Genomic DNA, 23,007 nt, shown 5'->3' on the forward strand with positions numbered 1-23,007 from the left:
CTTCAAGGCTTTGAGGGGAGAGAGGGCTTCTTAAGTGACGATGCCGAGCCTGGCGAGAGATAGCCCGCAAGCGTCTCTTCGACCGGCGGCATCACTGAATACCGCCGTGCCTCAACACCCACGATAGTTGTATGTAATGACGTCGAGGGTATGCGAACACGGGAAGAAAATATATATATATTTATATATATTAAAATATATATATTTATATAAAAATAGAAAAAAGAAGTATCTGACGACACCTGGTGACGTATCCATTTATAGCCTGGCCTCAGGTGCATCTAATGATTACATCAGCCGAGGCTATAAATTACGGTCAATGTTCATTGACGTGTTCCACACATTATTCAGCTCGGCTCACAGCTAAAGCTGTTCCCCGTAGTGCTTAGCAGCGCAACATCGTAGTGAAGCTTTTTGTAAAGGGAACATAAATAGTGCTTTGCAGCAAAACCCACAGACACGCACAGCTCGTGCATCTCTCTCTCTCTCTCTCTCTCTCTCTCTCTCTCTCTCTCTCTCTCTCTCGAACTGTTGTCTACAGCTCCCCTTTATTCCTCTCCTGCTGACTGGCTAACTTAACACCCTCACGGCCTGGTCACGCCCTCCTCCTCGTCACATTCTTCCACCGCCCAATTCAGATTGGGGCGCCATCTGGACTGGCTTACTACACCCCCACATCTCATCAGGAGATGAGATGCTGCCCTTCTGGCCATTACGCCACCCGAAGGTCCCCCCCACCTCCTGAGAATCTGAGAGAGATGAGGGGAGGGAGAGGGGAGAGAGAGTGAGCGAGTGGGAGAGACAGATAACAGGTCCCCGAACACGCTGTCGACTGATCCTCAGCCAGCTTTGCAGCAGTTCTCCGCGATGCCAGGAGATGGTACTGGACCTCACCTCCTAGCGGATGGCAGTGTGCTCCTCCACCTCCCAGCAGACATCAGCGACTCCTCCGCTTCCTGCCGGATGGCAGCGGGCTCCTTCCTCTCCTGATGTATGCCAGCGGGCTCCTTTGTTCCAGTACCAATCCATAGTTGTGAGGGCTCTCCTACAACACATCCCTCCTCCCTCCTGGGTTTTGACATCAATGTAACAGGTTCACAAGATGGGCAAGGAGGAGTAGGGAACTGGCTGAGCAGTCAATGTAAACTTTTAATGACACAAAGGAACTTAAACAAAACATAAAGAATGCTTTGAGGCAAAACCCACAGACACGCACACACACAGCTTGTGCGTCTCTCTCTCTCTCGAACTGATGTCTCTGGCTCCCCTTTTTTCCCTCTCTCTCTGATTGGCCAACTCAGCGCCAGGTACACACCCTCACGGCCTGGCCATGCCCTCCTCCTCATCACATTGTGCAAAGGGTTTAATAGTAGATTTATGGATGTTTCCATTACTCCTAATGGGATTTCTGATGACAATATGGTAACATTTGATATATATATAAAAAAAAAATATTACTCTAAGATCACATTACTATTGCGATTTTAACAAAAAAGTATGTATAACTTGTTTATGGAAAGCGTGGAGACAAAAACATAAATATGAAACTTCAAGTCAATGGTAGGAAGTTGGACAAATGCACATTAGAATTCTTTGGTCAAATTTATGTCTCAAATATAATTTAAAGTCAAAGTTACAGTTTATAAATTGTAAGAAGAAACAATATTAGAATATAATTAGAAAATGTGTTATTGGTTAATGAGGATGTGGTTAAGAAAAGTTCGTTTTTGGGAGAAAAATTGGGAAGGACTGCTAGTGATGATGTTTGCCTGATTGCCTAGATGGAAATGTCTTACGGGGGAGGGTCTTGGTTGCAAATAACTTGGCTGCCTCCACATTGGGTTACAGATTGATGGTAGTGGAGCTCCCAGATGCCTTGGTGGACTTCTTTAGGAGTGGGTAACACTGCGCTGGTTCTGCACAGCTTTACCTGCCTACTCATGAGTGAGGGAAAGTCTTAGTGGATGTAAGGAGCAGAATTCAGTCTTTCTGGTTGCAAGCACTCCAGAGACTTCTGTATAGGACTGATTTGACTTGGACTCAGACAGCAAGTGTGAACCGCAGATCTACTATGGAGACTTAATTCAAAGGGCAGTAGCTACAAACAGACATGTGGCTCACCTACGTCCAGCAGTAAAGGGGAAGTGTGGGTTTTGTGGCCTGGATGAGACAGAACATTTGTTCTTGAGTCAAGGAGAGAAGTCGATTGGAAGGGCTTTTTAGATTACTGTCTAGGTGGTTTGAGGGTATAGGTGAGAGTTCTCTTACGAGAGGTTCTCTTGTATTGCGTAAGCTAGCTTACGCTACGGGAAAGATTCATCTTTTCTGAGATATTGAAGCCAAAAAAAAAATTATCCTTAATTTTTGTATCCATTGTCAACGCAGTGCGGCAGCTGCAGACCTTGAGCGGGCTAGCTAGCGAGCTCATAGGTTGCTCTGTGGCAACTGCTGCAGCCTATAGATGAGCTTGGGCTGAACTCAGCATCCAATGAGAGGCGTCCAGCGCTCACTGCATCAAAGCCCGCCAAAATGGGCGTGACTAGAGTGCATATAAGCGTAGTTCGTAGGCTGGAACCCTGATTTTCATCTCTTCAGCGAAGCTCTTCGCATCGCTAACCTGGAAGCCGCGTCGCCGTTCGAGGGGCATCAAGCAAGCGTGGACAGCGCTAGAAGAAGCCGGCCGTCTCAGCCACCTTCATCCATCCTGCGAGCTACGCCATCCGACGACGTATCCTTTTATTCAGCAAGCTAGTTCTCACGAACTATTTACAAAAGAGTACGAGCGTCTTTTTCAAGATGCCTCGCTCCACTTGCGCCTCATGTCGCGCCCTTCTCAGCACAGGAGACCGCCACATCATCTGCGCTCTCTGCCTGGGACTGGGGCACGCAGAGCTCGCCCTCACTGAGGGCGGATGCGATTCTGCCGGGAGCTACCGATGTCGACCCTGCGGGCTCGACTCGGCGCTCAAAGCAGAAACCGCCGCCGCCTTACCTTCAGCCGCGCAGGAAGAAGCGCCACTCACAAAGGCTGCCGGAAACTGTGGTTGAAGCGACTGCCTCGCCGAGCCTCTCCTCGAGCATCGCTTCACCCTCCCCGGGATGCGCAGTTGCCGCCGAGCGGCCGCGACTGCTGCCATCTCGGATGACGAGGCGGAGGATAAGGGCCGCTGTTCCATCATGGCTTCGACAGCGAGGAGTGGTCACAAGCCTCCTCCTCGGCCCAGGAATCCAGCAGGACCCTCGCCGAGTCGAGGGGAGTTAACACGCCTCCTCACACAGGCCGTCGACCGCCTCGGGCTCGAGTGGTCACCGCCCCCTGAGCAGGCACCCAACAGACTCGACGGCTGCTTTCTTCAAAGCCATCGCCGCTCTACACCCATGGCCCGGGCCGCTCCCTTCCTGCCGGAATTACATACGGAGCTTGCAAAGTCGTGGAACGCTCCTTTTTCAGCCGGGACCCGTTCCCACGTCTCCACCTCTCTCGCTTCGGTGGACGGCGCCACTGAGAGAGGCTACTCCTCCATCCCCCCGGTCGAGGACTCGGTAGCAGCACACCTTTGTCCGCCCTCCGCGAGATGGCGTTCCAAGCCTGTGCTCCCGTCTAAGGCCTGCAGAGCGACTTCCGCCTATGTTGGCCGCGCCTATTCCGCCGCCGGCCAAGCCGCATCTGCTCTGCACTCAATGGCCGTTTTACAGATCCTACAAGCAGACCTTCTTCGAGTGGGATGAGAAAGGCAGGCACCCAGAGGCTGTTACTGATCTACTGAGCGCGACAGACCGCGCGACTCAGCTACCAAAGCTGCAGTCCAAGCTCTAGGGAAGTGCATGGCCTCGCTGACTGTGACCGAGAGACACTTATGGCTAACACTAGCCGACATGGGAGAAGCAGAGCGCTCCACGTTCCTCAACGCACCGCTCTCTCCGACCGGTCTCTTCGGCTCCACGGTGAGTGGCATTGTTGACCGCTTCTCAGAAGTCCAGAAAGCCACCCAAGCCATGAACCTCTTCCTGCCGCGTCGCGCTAGCTCCTCTGCAGGCCGCTCACGTGATCGGCCTCCTGCACGAGCCTCTTCACAGCGCCCAGTTCAACAAACTCAGACTTCTCAGCGTCGACAGGGCGGCCGCCCTCGATCGCGCTCAGACAGCCACCGCAGACCACCACCCCCCCGCGGGCCTCGATTTAAGGTAACGCTGAAACCAGAGCAAACGAAGTCTTCCTAACTTTGTTGAACAAACGACGGCTCAGTCCCGCCGCGGCCGGACCACCGTCAAAGCTTTGCCCCCTGTCAGTCCCCTTCTTTCAGGCTACTACAGTGGTGAATTTAGCAGCCAACAAGCCGGTGACACTGCCCGCTTGCCTGCACTCAAACACCGTTTTCACGGCGACCCAAATAAATCTTGTCAATGAAGGCGCCCACAAATGCGTGCGCGCGCCCATTCTCTGCCCGCTCTGTCACACGACCAGCCCTATGTGTAGGAAATGTGCCCACAATCCAGTGTTCACTTCTGCACACAAGCACTGCATGTCTCGTGTCCCCACCAGAGCACGCTCACATAAAGCGGTTACGAACCGCTCGAGCGTCAGAGTCAATGAAGGCGCCCACAAATGCGTGCGCGCGCCCATTCTCTGCCCGCTCTGTTACACGGCCAGCAACCATTCCTCTGTGTGTAAGTCCCGTGCCCATGACTATGCTTGCGCATCACGTAACAGATGTGACTCTTTCCCCATTCATTCCAATCGGAAAGTCACTCACAAAACAGCCTGTTCATGCTGTCTCGCGAGCAATCATGCATGAACACACTAAACAGCTCACACATTTTGTTCAGCTCTGTGTGCGGCAATCAGAGCGAATTGGCCATTCACCCTCTAGCGTTACGCTTCAAAGCGTGGGAAGCTATTCCAGGGATATCCAAGTGGGTGTTAAGCACAATACAACAGGGCTATTTGCTACAGTTCGATCGCCGCCCTCGCTTCAGAGCTGGCTCGAAACCACTGTGAACACGGAAGCAGCGTGCATGCTTCGTTCAGAAATAGCAAGCCTTCTGTGCAAAAGGGCCATAGAAAAAGTGCCACCCTCTCTGAGCTGAGTCGGGGCTTTACAGCCATTATTTTCTTGTTCCCAAGAAAGACGGCGGCCTCAGACCCATATTAGATCTCAGGGTTTTGAACAAGGTGCTTGCAAAAAGACCGTTCAAAATGCTTACAATCAGGAAACTCCTCGCGCATGTGCGCCAGGGGACTGGTTTATTTCTCTCGATCTGAAATATGCATACTTTCAGATTCAGATAAATCCCGTCACAGGCCATTCTTGAGATTCAGCTCGACGGCCAGGTTTATCAATACACCGTCCTTCCGTTCGGCCTGTCCTTAGCACCCCGTACTTTCACGAAGTGCATGGATGCGGCGCTCGCACCCCTGCGGAGTCAGGGTTTGCGAATTCTGAACTATTTGGACGACTGGCTGATTATGGCTCAGTCACATATGGAGCTTCTGTCTCACAGAGCAGTTCTCCTCAGCCATCTGAACAGTTTGGGTCTTGCAGTCAATTGGACCAAGAGCTCACTACAGCCCAGTCAGCCCATTTCCTTCCTGGGAATAGAACTAGACTCCGTGGCAATGACGGCTCGCTTATCTACACAGCGCGCACGCCGTGTTCAGCGACTAGCCGCATCTTTTCAGATGAACAGCCTCACGCCTCTGAAGAAATTCCAGAGAGTGCTAGGTTACATGGCCTCAGCCGCAGCAGTACTTCAGCTGGGTTTACTGCACATGCGCCCGCTTCAGCATTGGCTAAAGCCCATCAAGGTGACTCAGACCTGTATATCAGCTCTGCAGCCCTGGACAGTGGCCGAGTGGTATCAGCGGGGAGTGACAATGGGTGCTGTATCTCGCCGAAAAGTCATCTCGACAGACGCGTCCAACACGGGTTGGGGCGCGGTCTGCGAGGGCTCTCCGTTTTTCCGCCTATGGTCAGTTCAGGAAAAGCTCCTTCACATAAATTGTCTGGAAATGATAGCGGTCGAGTACGCCGCGTGCACTTTCTCCCGGTCATTCAGGGTCACCACGTCCTGGTCCGCTCGGACAACAGATCTGTGGTATCCTACCTAAACCGTCAGGGTGGTGTCAGATCCAGGAATCTCTTCCATCTGACAAAATGCATACTGAGTTGGTCCCAGTGCCACCTGCGCCGCTGAGGGCTGACGCACGTCCCAGGCCACCTGAACGACGGCCCGACAGACTGTCCAGAGACAATATTCCCCAGGGAATGGTCCCTGCACGCTCAAACAGTCCAGACGTTATGGCACCTATTCGGCAGAGCAGAGATAGACCTCTTTAGCGTCCAAAGAGAACTCTCACTGCCCAATATTTTTCTTGAAAGCGAGGATGCGCTGGCCCAGGACTGGCCCAGACGCCCGCTTACGCCTTCCCTCCCATCTCGCTATTGCCACAGGTAATGCAGAGGATCAGGGAAACGCGTCACTCGGTGCTCCTCATAGCCCCGCGTTGGGAGAATCAGACATGGTTCCTGGAGCTTACACAGCTGTCACTGACAGCGCCGTGGCCCATCCAAGTGAGAGCAGATCTCCTCTCTCAGCTCGCGGCACAATCTGGCATCCCCACCCAGAGCGCTGGGCTGCATGCGTGGGTGATCAACGACTACCCATCGCTCTGCCAGAAGGAGTAATAAACACCATCATACACGCTAGAGCCCCTTCCACGAGAAGACTCTATGCGTCAAAATGGTCTGTGTTCTCAAAATGGTGCACCGACAGAGACCTGGACCCGCTGGACATGTGGGGTGTCGTCGCTGCTCAGTATTTCTACAAGAGCTGCTGGATAAGGGCAGATCCCCATCCACGCTCAAAGTGTAGTGGCGGCCGTTGCGGCGTTCGCTGAACCCCTGCACGGCCAGTCATGGGGTAAAAACGAGCTGGTCATCTGCTTCCTCAGGGGAGCTAGAAGGATGAACCCCCGCGCCCCCATCGGTTCCTATCTGGGATCTTTCTATAGTTCTCGAAACTATGAAAGCCCCCTTTCGAACCACTTCAATCCGTGGATTTGAAATACCTTTCACTCAAAACCGTTTTTCTGACTGCCCTGTCATCAGTCAAACGTGTGGGAGACCTTCACGCGCTGTCTGTCAGCCTGTGTGTCTTGAGTTTGGACCAAGTAACTCCAAGGTCATTTTAAAGCCTAGACACGGCTATGTTCCCAAGGTGATCGGTACTCCTTTCATAGCACAGGTCATTTCCCTATCGGCGCTGCCAGCACCGATAGCTGAACGCGACGCCAATCTCCTTTGCCCGGTCAGAGCACTGAGATTGTATACTGCGCGCTCCGCTGCTTTCAGACGCTCCGAGCAGCTTTTCGTTTCGCTCGAGGGCGCACCAAAGGTCTCGCCGCTCGAAACAGACACTATCTAGATGGATAGTGGACGCTATTGCTGCTGCATACGCGTCAAAGACCTGCCATGCCCGTTGGGCATTAGGGCTCACTCCACTAGAGGCATGGCATCCTCGTGGGCATGGTCCAGCGGGATTTCCATTCACGACATATGTGTGGCAGCGGGATGGACTTCCCTCCACCTTTGTCAGATTTTACAATATGGAAGTGCCCGCTCTGCAGGCAAAACTACTAGCGGTTTAATACGCTACAGCTCCCTGGTGAGCTGCACTGATGGGACACATTCCACACAGACCGGCACCGCCGCTCTGTCGCTCCCTTCCCACTATGTGCTTATGTATTACACAATCAATGACCCGCATTCTTGCCGGCCAAATATTATTTCCCCACTCATAAGGGCTCCCCGGTCCCCCTTAATTCCCTGGGGCTCATACAGTGGATGCTTGAGCGCGACGGCGTTGACAATGGGTTCCCGTGAAGCGTAAGCTAGCTTACGCAATACGAGAGAACCTCTCGTGAAGAGAACGTATCGGTTACCTAACGTAACCTCGGTTCTCTCTAGATGAGGGAACGAGTATTGCGTAGCCGGCCGTGCTCGCGCCACGAGCGACTTTTCGCTTCAGTCAATGAAAACCAGGGTTCCAGCCTACGAACTACGCTTATATGCACTCTAGTCACGCCCATTTTGGCGGGCTTTGATGCAGTGAGCTCGCGGACGCCTCTCATTGGATGCGAGTTCGCCCAAGCTCGTCTATAGGCTGCAGCAGTTGCCACAGAGCAACCTATGAGCTCGCTAGCTAGCCCGCTCAAGGTCTGCAGCTGCCGCACTGCGTTGACAATGGATACAAAAATTAAGGATAATTTTTTTTTTGGCTTCAATATCTCAGAAAAGATGAATCTTTCCCGTAGCGTAAGCTAGCTTACGCAATACTCGTTCCCTCATCTAGAGAGAACCGAGGTTACGTTAGGTAACCGATACGTTTTTCTGAACATACTTTTATAGGAGGAGTGAAGTGTAGAGTTTCATGAAAGACAACTTTTTGTCAGTTGAATTACGTTTTGGGTACAGCAAAGTTGGAGAACTTGATTACTAGGGAAAACAATGTACTGAGGATGGGTGGAGTGGATCCAGAGAAAATGTTAATGGATTCCGTTGCAAAATGGAATTTTCCTACTATGAATTGTTGAGAGACCAGAAGAGAAGAGAAAATACAAGAAGATTTCCTAATCTTGTTGATAACTTTTATAGAAAATTGTTTTTTAAAGGAAAATATTAAGTTGAATTGATGAAGAACAGTTTTGTTCAAAACATCTAGATTTAGAAAAATACATATATTTATACTTTTAATCTATTATATTTTTTAAATAGTTTTTAATTTGGCTTGAATGAGAGTCTAACAATGTGAAAGATACTGATGTATTAGGGTGCAATTGTCTCAATAAAGATGGTTGGAATTCTAATCTCTCCTCTCATCTCTTCTCTTCTTGTATTTTCTCTTCTCCACTTATTCTTCTCATCTCCATTCTTCTCATGTTGTCTCATCTAATCTCACCTTGTACCCATTGTCGTCTCATCTCAGAAGGTGCCTGAAAGTACTTTTATTAGTTCTTCTGCTTTATAGCCTGAGCTTAACAGATACTTACACTGTCTTTTTTTTTTTTTTTTTTTACTGCAGACCCACAGAATATTTCTTGCCAAATAGTTTCCCTCCATTTTTACTTTGATCTGTAATTTTGCAGCATACCTTTGAGGCAAAGTTTGAACACTACATATTACATGAATCAGACATAATTCCAGGTCACAACACCTCAGGGCAGCGAGGCTTCTGTTTGTCTGCCTGCAACCGAGGTGTCAATGCGGTAGGCTTTTCTGTTCTCAGATGTGGGTGAAACTTTTCAGAGGCCCGAGAGCATCACAAATCAAAATGTAACGATGATGTACACAGCTGGGCTCCCAGCAACTAGGAGCACAATATGAGTTGCTGACATTTTAATTACTTTGTCATACATCTCAGACTGGTTTACCTATTTTGAGAGTGTAATTTATGGCAGTAAATGAAAACAAATACTCTCTAAACCAGTTCTTGCCATGTTGATTAATGTAATATCTCTCTAGCGGTCTGTCCAGTGCCCGAGAGAATTAGGTTCTGGACCCTACCGACATGCCCATTCTTCTTAGGCTTTATAATGTGAATGGCTCCTCTGACTGTAATGAACTGCATACAGACATGTCCCACCAAAGCAGCAGATAAACAATTTGCTGAAAACTCTCCCGAGTAATTTGTCTTCTGTTATGCCAATTATATTTTTTCGCTACAAAAAAGCTATTTTTCCTTTAGTTTTTAAAATGGAGAAGCTAAAAAAGTGTTATGATATTATTGACAGAGCGTATCTCAGTAAATTGATCTTTAGATTTGATTCTCTCATATTGAAAAGGGCTGGCCGTTAAACGACTATGGCGCGATTTGTATTGATGCTTTCGCCTGGCAGGTGCACAGCCTTATCCACATATCGAAATGGCCATTCTCTTTGAATATTTAGATTACCTGTGCTTCCCAACACCTTTCCAATTGGATTAACATTTCACGTGGCTCCCAACATGCATTTTTAATAAGTTGTGGGCTGATATCAAAGAGTCCTGGGGGATCAGAAAAAAACTGTCCCATTAACTTTCCCACTGTGCTTTGTTTACCAAACCTTGAGCAGGGGTCATTTATCTAAACAATTGTAATGGAATCCAAACTAGCTAAACTAATCATAAAATCGCTTTATACACAGGTCGCATGGATACTGCTCACAGCATTAACCAGGTAAATGCTCAGCCTCTGCCTTTCGCATTTTACAAACCTTTCCAGCAAAATTACACCGTGTCGCAGGATCACACGCACCGCTATTAGGCCCTTAAATCATCATGAAGGTGAGCTGTTTATGTACACATCAATGCAGAAGCTCTGATGCTTGCCAAGCCATTTCAGCCTTTGCATATTTAATAATTAAAAGTCCATCAAGGCAGGCTGCTCTGACCTTTTAAAGCCACCACTGACATCTGTGAAGGGTGCCTTTATTTCCCAGATGCGGACCATCTCGGATCTGCAGCCAGGTGTCAGGGTGCAGACAGCGATGTAATGCATCCTCATCAGTAGCCGCCAAACCACCCCACCCCACCCAAGCATCTGCAGACTTTTGATGGATCTCTTTATGTTAATCTTCACTTAATCATGGAACAGCAAAAGGAGCTCTAAGCAGAACTGATGCTCAGTCTAATTACACGTCGATGTTGTTTGCTGCTGAAGCTCAGACAGTCCTGTAGTTTCTACCTATTTTTTTATTTTATTTTTTTATAAAACAGATTTTTCTCATTGGATGATCTGCCATTATAAAATTACTACTAACACTGTGAACTATTGATGGAAAGATTGGAACATTTTACTGACCTGGATCTTCAAATCGTGTTCAGCTAAATGAACTAAACGTTATTTAAGTTATTTAGTTAATTTGTCACATGACAGCCACATTGGCTTTACATGAAACAGAAATGATTAGGCCTAGTTCACCACCCGACTGGGTCTTTGGATCTGAGTCTTTCATTCATTTGTCGCCTGACAGCTACTAGGATAAGCACAGAAGAAACTATTCATTCATGAGTGACAATCACTGGTCCGTCATTGATTTTCTCTTTACATGTTACAGTTTACTATGTTTCAGGGGTTTGTATCATGATCAATACATGTCAGTGTGACAGTAAATAACTTTTAAAATCATACAATTTTGATGAAGAATCATTTTTATTTATTTAATGCAGGAAGTGTTTACAAGATATTCTCTACCAAGTGTAAAAATAAATTAAAATGGTCTTAGATGACTAACAGTAAATTCAAAAGCATACTTGATTTGGGTCTACAGTTAACAACAAGAACATAATGTAAGAAGGACATACATCACAATTATCACAAGCCAATAATATGGGGTTTCCTCATAGCCTTTGTAGTCTATGATATTTTCTTAAAAGAAGATTACAATTGTAAATCCATAATAAACAGTTTAGGACTTGGCTTGAATTTAAAGCATCTTGCTTTATGAATGTGATCCTTCAGATAATGTTTAAAGCATTAACTAATCTTATTGCCAAATTCAATGTTATGGAAAACAACCATCAAGACAAAAATATTCACAAAGTTATAAATTGCAATAAATGAAGAAGCTAAACTTTGAGACAAGAAATACTTTGTGTAACTGTGAGGGCAAATATTAACCCCAATTAACTGCATGGATTTAAGGAAGGTTGAGAGTAGAACTAATTTCTGTTTCCAATACAGAGCCTATGCTACTGTCATGTTTCAAATGAACGAAAGACTCATACCAAAGACCCATTTGGGAGGTGACCTGATCATTTCTGCTTCCTCTACACTCAGGAGGTGAACTAATCATTGTTTCCTGTACAGAACCTATGTGGCTGTCACGTGTCAGATGAACAAAACATGAACTATATATTTTTTGCATGCACGGCCACAACAAAATGAATAAATCACTTTCGAAGACTACTTGTTATTCCTGAGTCATATAAAAGATTTGTTCAAAATTAACATATCGTTAATTATCGACCCATCAATGTGAACTGCAAAGTATGCGTAGTGAACGTATATTTTGACTGCAGTTTTTTGACAATTTAAAAGATGTTAACCCTTTCATATGTACTGTCACACATATGTGACGGTTAGTAACTGGGCCCGCAAGTAGTGTCACACATGTGTTTCTGCAACAGCCAGTAATGTTACAAGCTGCCAGATCCAACTCATCACTAAATAACACAATACAAATTTTACAGTTCATTTGTTGTTTACATTGGTAAAAACGAAATAAAACAAATACAGTACAGCAGACATAACCCATTTGTTCACATGTTTACTATATTATATACAGTATTTTACTTTTTTTTTATTACAAGAAATCAAAAATTAAAATAAAATAAATAAATATATTCTCTTCTACACTGCCCACCTCTACCTGTTGTGCAGTGTCACGTGCAAAAATAAGTCACTGCAGGGGAATTAGACCCTAATCATGAAAAGGTTAATAAGGTTAGGATAATTAATTTGTTTATTCTGATCATTTTAATAATAAATGTAACTGTTAATTGAACATGAGTATCTTTATCTTATTGCTGTTACTGCCATTTTATGTTCAACAAGGACAAAAAAAATTAAATCAGCCTATGATGGTTTGCTGGTCTTAGCTGGTTGACCCAGCCTGGCCAAGCTGGGAAACCAGCTAACAGCTTGTCCTAACCAGACAAGACACAACAAGAGTCCAGCGATGGGCAATTTGTCTGTCCACACCATACGCAACGCGACACCATGATATTCATATGCTAAAAGGATGATAAATGTTTAAAGAAAAGCAGAAATGACAGGCAAATGGAACCGTCTGTTTATTGAACATACCTAATTTTTTCACTAAAGCTGCGAATGGACATACACTTTCTACGACACACCCTGTGGGAATAAATACACAATCAAACACAGGGTAAAGAAACATTATGAATCGCTTCAAAACTCATTCTATTACCATTTTTAATGTCCTTGCACTCATGCAGTACTCCTTTGGCCCTTGAGCAAGGCACTTAACTCCAGGTTGCTCCCGGGGGATTGTCCCTGTAATAAGTGCACTGTAAGTCGCTTTGGATAAAAGCGTCTGCCAAATGCATAAATGTAAATGTACTCACAAAAACACGAGAGGTCTCAGACATGAGCTTGAGATGTCGACTCAAGGGCATAAGAGCCCGGAGTAGCATAAACATCTAAACCATTCAATTTTGATGAATGTGTGCGGAGAGGACCAGCCTGCCGCATCACAAACTTGTTCAGGCATGAGCTGAGATGTCGACTCAAGGGCATAAGAGCCCGGAGTAGCAAAGCATCTAACCCATAAAGTTTGATGAATGTGTGCGAAGAGAACCCTATCGCAACACAAACTTGTCATAAAAACTGATGAATGTGAGCGGAGAGGACCAGCCTGCCGCATCACAAACTTGTTCAGGCATGAGCTGAGATGTCGACACAAGGGCATAAGAGCCCGGAGTAGCAAAGCATCTAACCCATAAAGTTCGATGACTGTGTGCGAAGAGAACCCTATCGCAACACAAACTTGTCATAAAAACTGATGAATGTGAGCGGAGAGGACCAGCCTGCCGCATCACAAACTTGTTTAGGCATGGGCTGAGATGTCGACTCAAGGACATAAGAGTCCGGAGTAGCAAAGCATCTAGCCCATAAAGTTCGATGAATGTGTGCGAAGAGAACCCTATCGCAACACAAACTTGTCATAAAAACTGATGAATGTGAGCGGAGAGGACCAGCCTGCCGCATCACAAACTTGTCCAGACATGAGCTTGAGATGTCGACTCAAGGGAATAAGAGCCCGGAGTGGCAAAACATCCAAACTATAAAAATCTAATGAATGTGTGCAGAGAGGACAACCTGCCGCATCACAAACTTGCTGCAGAGGGAGACCTCTAGCCAAGGTTTTAGAGGAGGAGAGCCCTCTGGTAGAGTGCGCCCTGAAACCTACTGGCGAAGCTTGACCGCGCGCCTCGTAGGCCCGGGCAATAATGAGGATGCCTCTTTGAGGGCACCCCGCCCACCAAGCCGTGGCAAACCGCAGTGGCCACATAGAACCTGGCTGTGGTGAGGCAAGTGCCCGCTGACAGTTCTTTCTACAGAAAATCCAGAACTGAAGCAAACTGGCAGTTAGCTGGTTCTGTAATAAGAACTGTAGTAGCAGGAAACGCATGCAGGCGCATTTGCGTTACTACGTTCAGCCCCTCCCGAGGGGGACTGGGCGACTCGGGGAGAAGTAGAGGAGACATTGTGCTATCAACAGAGGCGAAGAGGTCCTCTTCTGCCCTGTAAAATCTACCCAGATCAGTTCCAAGTTGAGGGAGCCCTAGCACTTGAAATGGTTTCGATAACCTCAAGAGAAAACCCTGTGAACCTCATTTGGTACCCTACAGGGGCCAGACATGAAAGGTTTCACAATTCGGGCCAAGGATGAGAAGGTCCTCCCTGTTCGGAATCGCCCAAGGCGAGCTGTCGAGGAGAGGAATTAACTCCGAGAAACATATCCTGTTCGGCCAGCGCAGCGCCATTAATAGGAGGCAAGACCCTTGCTGGTGAACATTGCCACGACTCCCGAGAGCAGAGAAACCAGGGAAAGAAACGCATACAGACGCATTCTGGGTCATGTATGTGTCTTAACGTCCAGACCCAAGGGGGCTGGGTGATTTCAGGGAGAAGTAGAGGAGACATTGCGCTATTCATAGAGGCGAAGAGATCCTCTTCTGCCCTAAGATCTCACCCAAACTTGTTCCAAGTGGAAAAAGCCCGGCATTTAAAAAGGTCTCGATAACCACAGGAGAGAGCCCTGTGTCCCTCAGTTGGTACCCTTAGGGGCCAAACATGAAAGATTCCACAATTCGGGGCAGGGATGAAATATTGCCCTGTGCCTGAGATAGAAGATCCTTCCTCTTCGGAATCTCCCAAGGCGAGCCGTCGAGGGAAGAAATTCGCTCCGAGAACCAAGCCCTGTTCGGCCAGCTGGTGCTATCAGTAAGAGGCAAAAACCCTTGCTGGCTGAACTCTGGCCAACTACTACCTTAGGGTGGAGTTCTTAACTCCCCCGTTGGTATTTTCTGTCTGGACAGTAAATCTGCTCCCATATACGGGCATCCAGGGATATAACTGACCTGAGTGACAGGAGCTTGCCCTGGGCCCTAAGGAGAATCCGACGTGTCAGAAATACAGCTGACAAGAACGTGGGTCTCCTTGATGATTTATGTAAGAGGCTACCGCTGTATTGTCCACCCGCACCAAGACATGGCAGCCTCAGGAGGAGGTATTTCAGGGCCAGAAATACAGCCATCAACCCGAGACAGTGACTGTGACAACCGAGCTGACGACCCTCTTATCTGCTTAAGCTGGACGACCACTTAAGGCCGCTACCCCGCCCATCAGGGAAGCGTCTGTCGTTAGCAGTCTGCGACAACAAGACGCACCAAGAGTGGGACCCAAGGCAGAAAACCGGGGTCTAAACCACATAGAAAGGGAACGAAGCCTGAGGCGCGTAACCCTATTTAGCCTAGGGGTTTTGGCCCTTGGAAGAAATCCCCTGGCTTTTGGCCACAACAAAAACGGTCTCATGAGCAGAAGATCCAGAGGGATCACCGTGGACGCGTTCGCCCTGAGACCTGGAAATCGTTGATACTGAAAACAGTGCAACCTTGACCTAGACTGACTTTGCTCAGGGTGATCTGAATGGACTCAATACTAGCGGGAGACAGTTGTGCCCACATTGTGATTGAACTCCATACGATGCCCTGATAGACAGTGTTCTGAGTGGGAGAGAGGACGCTTTTCTTGGCGTTGAGCCTCAACCCCAGAGAAACAGATGAGCTAAGACGATGTCCCTGTGCTGAACTACCAGTTCCTGGAACTGCGCTAGGATCAGCCAGTCGTCTACATAATTCAGAATGCAGATGCCCCGGAGTCGCAAGGAGCCAGTGCTACATCATGCATTGTGAATGTGCGGGTAAAAAGGGCTAGGCTGAGTGAAAGAACCTGACCATGGAAGAATTTGCCCCCGGAAGTGAACCTCAGGAACTTTCCATGTTGTGGCAGAACTTCTAAATGAAGTATAGAAGTGCGTCATAAGATCGATGGTGACCAGCCAAACGAGTTGTAGGGCTTGAGACATGACCGTCTTGACAGGCATCATCTTGGACTTGAACACCTACGGGTAGTTCAAGCTTTAAGATCTAAGCCAGACACCACCCCTCACCCTCCATGGGAAACGGGAAGTATTTAGTGTAATAACCTAACTCTCTCTCTGGAAGGGGAACACATACCATGGCCCCTTTAACCAGGAGATTGAGTTTTTTGTTTTTACAAAAAAGAAATCCGGTTTACGGTAGTGAGAACACGCCGTTGAAACACGGAAAAGCGGCGAGTGAATTAAATCCTGACGCCCTTATAAGACCCACAGAAAAGAATATATCCGGCAGAAGTTTCCACGCTGCCAGGATCTCTGAGATGGGTATTATATTTTAACACTTCCTGTTGAGGGGTTTGTCGGGTGTTTCGCATCCTGAATAAAATGCACGCCCTGCTGCAACGCGAGAGCAGCGTGCTCTTACCCCCAAACAAACAGCAAAAACTGATGTGTGTCGTCTTCAGCTATAGAGCGAGAGGAGGGGAACACGCACCGTTTGCGGCTTTCAGTCATTCTCTCTTTTTTTTCATTCTTTTTTAGAAACATATATATATAATATTTTCTAAACAGAAGAGAAAAGAGAACAACGTTCACTGCACACTGCCTAACTGATTCTAACTTCTAACAGAGGAAAGAAAGTTTTGACAGGGTTTGTGAAACACACAGAAACAGAATCGCTCTGAAAAAGAGTTTCTGACTGACACCTGGTGACGTATCCATTTATAGCCTGGCCACAGGTGCATCTAATGATTACATCAGCCGAGGCTATAAATTCCGGTCAATGTTCATTGACGTGTTACACACACTATTTCAGCTCGGTTCACAGCTAGAGTTGTTCCCCATAGCGCTTAGCAGCGCAGCATCAAAGTGAAGCTTTTTGTAAAGGGAACTGTTTTAGAAATCGGTAATGAATGCAGCACTTGTACTCCTGGCGTGTAGGTTGATGCCACAGGTCCCATCAAGCTGAGAAACTAATACGTTTCAAAGCATGCCCAAGTCGTGCTCTGCATCTCAAGGGCTTCCTTCGCATTGGTCACGCCTGAGCAGAAAATCTCTTAGACAGCAGTGATGTGTAATTGATGATGTCATCAATTAATAAAAAAATGAGGGCGGAGAGAGACTATGCATGAGGAGTAGGAGTTAGGGCTGGAGATATGCAATCCATACTTGCTTTCATGTGCGGAAATAAAGGGAAAACAATTCCATTCAACCTACGTGTAGTGGTGGGTTATCAAAGCACTTCTTTCTCCATGGCACATCACCAGTTTGAGATGGTAATTTGGTCTTCAAGGAGCACAGGGAGACTGGCACCTGAATAAATTGATAATGATACACATCTGCCACTGAGTGTCTTTCCTGCAATTTTCATTTTGATGGATGGAGTGTGGCATGTTCTGATTAATCATTAGAGCAACAGCAGATGCTTTGTCATCAGCCTATGAGTGTCTGAATCAGACAGCATTAAACTTCGCTTACAGTTTTTCTGAATTGATAAAACACTAAACCCCATTCTATGAACCAAATGCTCAGTGGCCTAAATCCATTTGTCGAATCAATCACTCTTTTGGCAAAACCGTAAACAAGATCAGGTAGTAAGACACCATTTTCAAATCTCATCCACTTTTTTTGTAAAACACATTGTCACTCACTAAAACACATTTCTTACTGTGATGCACTTACGGCAAAAGTTTAACACAACTACAACTCAGTTGTCATCTTTTACACACAACGACTCAAAATTGTTCACGCTTGTTTCTAATGATGTGATCAAACAAATTGTACAAAATGTACGATGACGTGATGTTGAGGCAGAATGAATCTCTCACTGACAATATTTTTGAGTTTACTGTAATGTGCAGTTTTCTTTGTTTTGGGCTTTTACAGTTTGACTACTGTATTTTTACAGTATGCAAGTGCAGAATATACAGACATTCAATATTGAATTACTTGCAGTAATTACTTGCAGTAACAACATATTCACTGTACTAATTCACTGTAATTACATGCCCTGGACGCTGTGTTCTCCATTTTTTTAATGTAGTGTCTAATGAATGCTCTGTAGTGTTTATATATTGACTGGATGTGTGTATGATCTGAAAGCATTGTTTGATTTTGAGCACTGATTAAATGGTTTTGAGGCGATTGGTTGATTTTACCAGAAGAGTCAGGGGTTTTGTGAATGTTATTTGAAGATTTGTATTTAAAGAGCCAATCGGTGAAGGTTTCCAAAAATGTGTCTTAGCAATTGTGAAAACTTTGAAGGAATAGTTCACCCAAAATGTTCAATTCTGGTGTAATTTACTCTTCATGTCATTTCAAACCTGTTTGAATTTCTTTCTTCCATGGAACACAAAAGGTGAATTTTGGAAGAATGCTACTTTTCTCATGCTATCAAGTAAATACGGACTGGGGATCAGTGTTATTATTGTTAACACAATTTAACAATACTATTTTTGTTGACTGAAATATATTTTTTAACAAATATATGAAAAACAGAAAATAAATCTCAATATTTGTATGACTCCTAAACAAACAAAAGAGCTAGTGCAGATGTCAAGATTTTTACTGAACAACGAAGAATGTAGCATACAGAGCTTGACAGTCCCAGTCCTCATTCACTTTCATTATATGAAAAAGAGAATATTTTTTAAATAATTCAGCTTTTGTTTTTTACAGAAGAATGTCAAACAGGTTTGGAACTTCATGATGGAGAGTAATTGATGACTCCCACTTTTGGGAGAACTATTCATTTAACTACTTCAGAGCTGCCTGTGTCTCCCTCTCACTTACTAGCCTGTAGGTTTATTCCCACCCACAGCTGTATTTCTGTCTGTAATGACCCTTACTGTTCATTGATTCTCAGCCTGTGTCAGAATGAGGGATCAGGTACATTGAAAACACTCATGGCCCAATGAAATTCTTCCACACTAGACACCTTCCATTCAAACCCAGGGTGCACAGAGTTCAGCAAAGATAGTTTTATGGAACCCAATATACATCAGTTAAGCACTAATTAAAATGCTGTCACTCTATTCGACTTGCAAAATTTGTTAGGGTACCAGACTAATTGTCGATAATGGTTTAACAAAGCTGTATTTCATTTGCTTTTTTTACTCTCCACAGAGCCATTACGTTGGACAACCAGCTTGTGGTGCTTGCCATTGCCGCAGCGGATGCCGGGAGGTACTATGTCCAAGCTGTTAATGAGAAGAATGGAGAAAACAAGACAAGCCCATCCATTTACCTGAATGTGGCAGGTAAGTAGAGGGGGAATTAATCTCACTATATCATTTCTATTACCCTGCAGCTAATGTCAAATGGTGCACAACTGATACTGTCCAGACAGAACTATCGACCAAACAGGGGAATTATAGCCCTTGGTTTGTCAGCTCCCTCTTTTGTTTTTGACCACATTTGCCGGCACACGATAAAGCGGAAGTATGTCATTTCTGTGCCACTAGCGTCACCAAACGGAATAGCAAACATTTTCAGACAGGTCTCCCGGACTCTTCCCCGGTCTGCCATGTTCAATAAACAGATAGCTTGTATCATTGGTTGGGCTAGTTTAGCTGTGTTGGTCTGGTTGGGATGCTCAAACAAACAGAGAAATGTTTTGATATCGCCACAGTGTTTACATTTTTTTTGGAGTGAATGAATGGATGGATTCAATGAATGGATTACTTATGTTTGACACTGCATATTAGGTGGGATAAGAGAAAGTATTTTAACACCTGAAAAAAAAAACTCTTTAGCTTTAATGTACTCATTTCAGAAGCGCTCATCAGCAAGGATGTTCTCCATTTTACATTTTAAAGCTGAGGCATGTAGATATGTGGGGGTGCCCATTCCTTGAGGGGTCCGTGTAATGCAGCACATTTATCAGTAAGGGAGGACATCCCCAGAATTACAAAGTATAGAGAAGCAGTTTGTTCTAGGGACACTTGGATTCACTAGATGGACATGTTTTGGTCACTGTTGTCATTGCTGCTTCAGCAGGTGCTACTGGGTGTTGTCTGTTTAGACAATACTAATGTGTGTGTCCCCTCCCAAGAATCCATTCCACATTAGACATCTAAGCATAGGCTGTAGGCTGTATTTGGTGTCTGATTGGCAATGCTACATTATTGCTTAATGATTAATGTAGTCTTAAGAGTGAAAATGTAAATTAAAGGAATATTCTAGGTTTATACAAGTTAAGCTCAGTCAACAGCATTTGTAGCATTATGTAGATAACCACACAAATTTATTTCAACTTGTCCCTCCTTTTCTTAAAAAAAATCTGGATTGCAGTGAGGCACTTACAATGGAAGTGAATGGGACCAATATGTAAACGTTAAAATACTCACTATTTTAAAAGTAAAGCCACAAGACATAAACAATATGCGTGTTAACATGATTTTAGTGTGATAAAATCGCTTACTAACCTTTTCTGTGTAAAGTTATAGTCAATTTTATGACTTTATTGCCATGACGATGTTGTCATCAAACCCAAGAAGTGCTTTTATAAAATTATAAGCTTCACATAACTACCTTTAAACCCTCTAAAAATTGGCCCCATTCATTTCCATTGTAAGTGCCTCAATGTAACCTCCATTTTTGCCATTTTAAAACACCCAACAGACCAGCTTGAATATTTTTCTCTAGGGCTATAATTCAATACATTATACTTTATTGTCCATTTAAAAGCTTTAGAAATATGATCAGCTACAACACAACAGATCCCTGATAGCACACGTTCATCACCCAGATACCTATTTGATTTATATGTATAAATCTGGAAGAAGTCTTTTTTTATGTTGTTTGCTCATCTGCAAAACGTATATAAGACGAATGACAATAAGTATGTCTCAGATGTCAATAAGATATTCAGCAGTTGTCTTTGAGACATTTATGATTTATAATGATTGTAAATCTGATGTTTAGCAGATGTTACTGTAATTAGATTGTGATTGCTTTCCAGATGAAAAGATCTGAAAAAGACATCTCAGAGGCGTACCTATGCTATATAGGACACTTCTGATCAGACATTACAAACAACTACCCCTTGGCATCCAAGTAGAAGCAAATTCTACAGGGGCACTGAATCTTGCATGACAATGGCCAAGGGCAAAATCCCCACCCATCCATGAGTTAATCCCTCCCTGTGGGAAATCAATGCCAGAAAACTAGAATCTGATGTGAAATGAAGGAACATGGAACTATCATTTGTTTTCAAAACCATTTGAAAGCAACATATTAATTTCGGGCTTGATATAAATGAACAGAAGGCTGGAGACCGCTAGTAAAGAAAGACCAGTGCTGAGCTTCTATACCAACTGTGAAGTTAATAATTTAAATAAATTATGAGTTTTAATATCCATTTGAATGTAGTGCATTTAAGCTAGTCTTTAGTAAAAGCCTTAGTGCAGGAAAGCTATTGATTCCCTCATCATTTGTTTCTCAACAGCTCTGGCTTTTAGATTATCACATCAAATTATTATCATTGAATGAGTGAATAGGATACAGATACGGTACAATAGCGTTATCATAATGAACGTGTATCAATCTGTGTGTATATAGCTGTTTCAGAACCAGGGATTTGTTAGGTTGTGAAGCTTTTTTGGCACTGTTGAAATCAAGCAGTTAATTAATTTCCCCATTGAAGTGCTAATTCCCCTGATATTTGAGAAACAATTGCGACGAGCACTGATGAAGGGGTCTATCATCATGTGACTGCACTGTAGCATTTTCCATGAAAGTCTCATTCTACACTTTGCACTTTCAGCTAGTAAACACAAACTGATATGGACAGGGAATAAAGAGTATACAGTGGGGGGCAATGCTCCTGAAATACTTTTCTGGTACACTTATGGAAATTAAATTTGGAAGCTGCTCCTGGCCTTTATGTGTGTAATGTAGAATTCAAATATCAAGACTGCCCTTATAGTTCTTCCTCATTTTCAAATATTGCCAAGGATAGACCTGTAGGGGGTAACAGCTGGGTCCCCAATATGAATATTGAGGAATAAAACTCAGAATCAAGTTTGCAATCAATGGAAAGAGAGTTTACTGATTGTTCTCTGCAGTTCCAATAAGTATCACAAGACAATGGAGTTCAGAAAGACAGAAGTAGAATGAGAAAAAGAAGCCCAAATGAGAAAGACACAAAAAAAAGGAAAGGGAAAAAGTACCCATTCAAAAACATTCACAATCAATTATAGTCAAATGCAAAACTAATTATAGGTGTCACAGTACAATACTTTCTAAGATTCTGATAGGTCACTTAGTTCAAACATTTTAGCACTTTACAAATATAATCTCTTTCCAAATTTGTGCAAACAATAATTAGTTAGCCATAATATTAATCAAGTTCCCATCATTGGTTTTACAGATAGGGTATCATAAACAATCCAAACACTGAATGAGTTAGACATTGCAACAGGTAGGCGCTATCTCCTCTTGGATGGGAGGCTTTCTCCCTAAAATTTGATGGAATGCAGGGCCTCCACATCATCTGCGGGAAATTAGGACAGAGCACAGAGAAAGAGAAAGCCTAATTAGACACATAATCTCTCAATATGACATTAAAATCATCAAGAAATTTGATGTTTCTGTTCAATGATTACATGAGGTAGATATGTTGTATGCAGTAGTTGCTTTTATGAACCATATAAAAACTTTTTAAAACTTATAACTAATGTTATAAAAACCATAACTAAAATATCTTCAATTACTCATCAATTACTAATGTGTGAATTAATATAGAATCAAATGGTTATAGAATAGGTGATTATGTAATAATTATTAAAAAAAAAAAAATTGTGTGAATAAATTAGAAAGCATTTGTGTCAGCATTTAAT

General features: G+C 44.6%; 1 protein-coding gene across 1 annotated transcript in view; it reads left to right on the top strand.

Annotated features, from left to right (window-relative positions):
- LOC127652384 (protein sidekick-1-like) overlaps window positions 1-23,007 on the top strand; it is a 495,188-nt gene that overhangs the window by 280,578 nt on the left and 191,603 nt on the right. The window contains 1 exon segment of the mRNA XM_052138488.1: window positions 19,292-19,425. Coding sequence (XP_051994448.1) covers window positions 19,292-19,425 — 134 coding nt within the window.

Source organism: Xyrauchen texanus, chromosome 12 (assembly GCF_025860055.1).
Source record: "Xyrauchen texanus isolate HMW12.3.18 chromosome 12, RBS_HiC_50CHRs, whole genome shotgun sequence".
NCBI lineage: Eukaryota > Metazoa > Chordata > Actinopteri > Cypriniformes > Catostomidae > Xyrauchen > Xyrauchen texanus.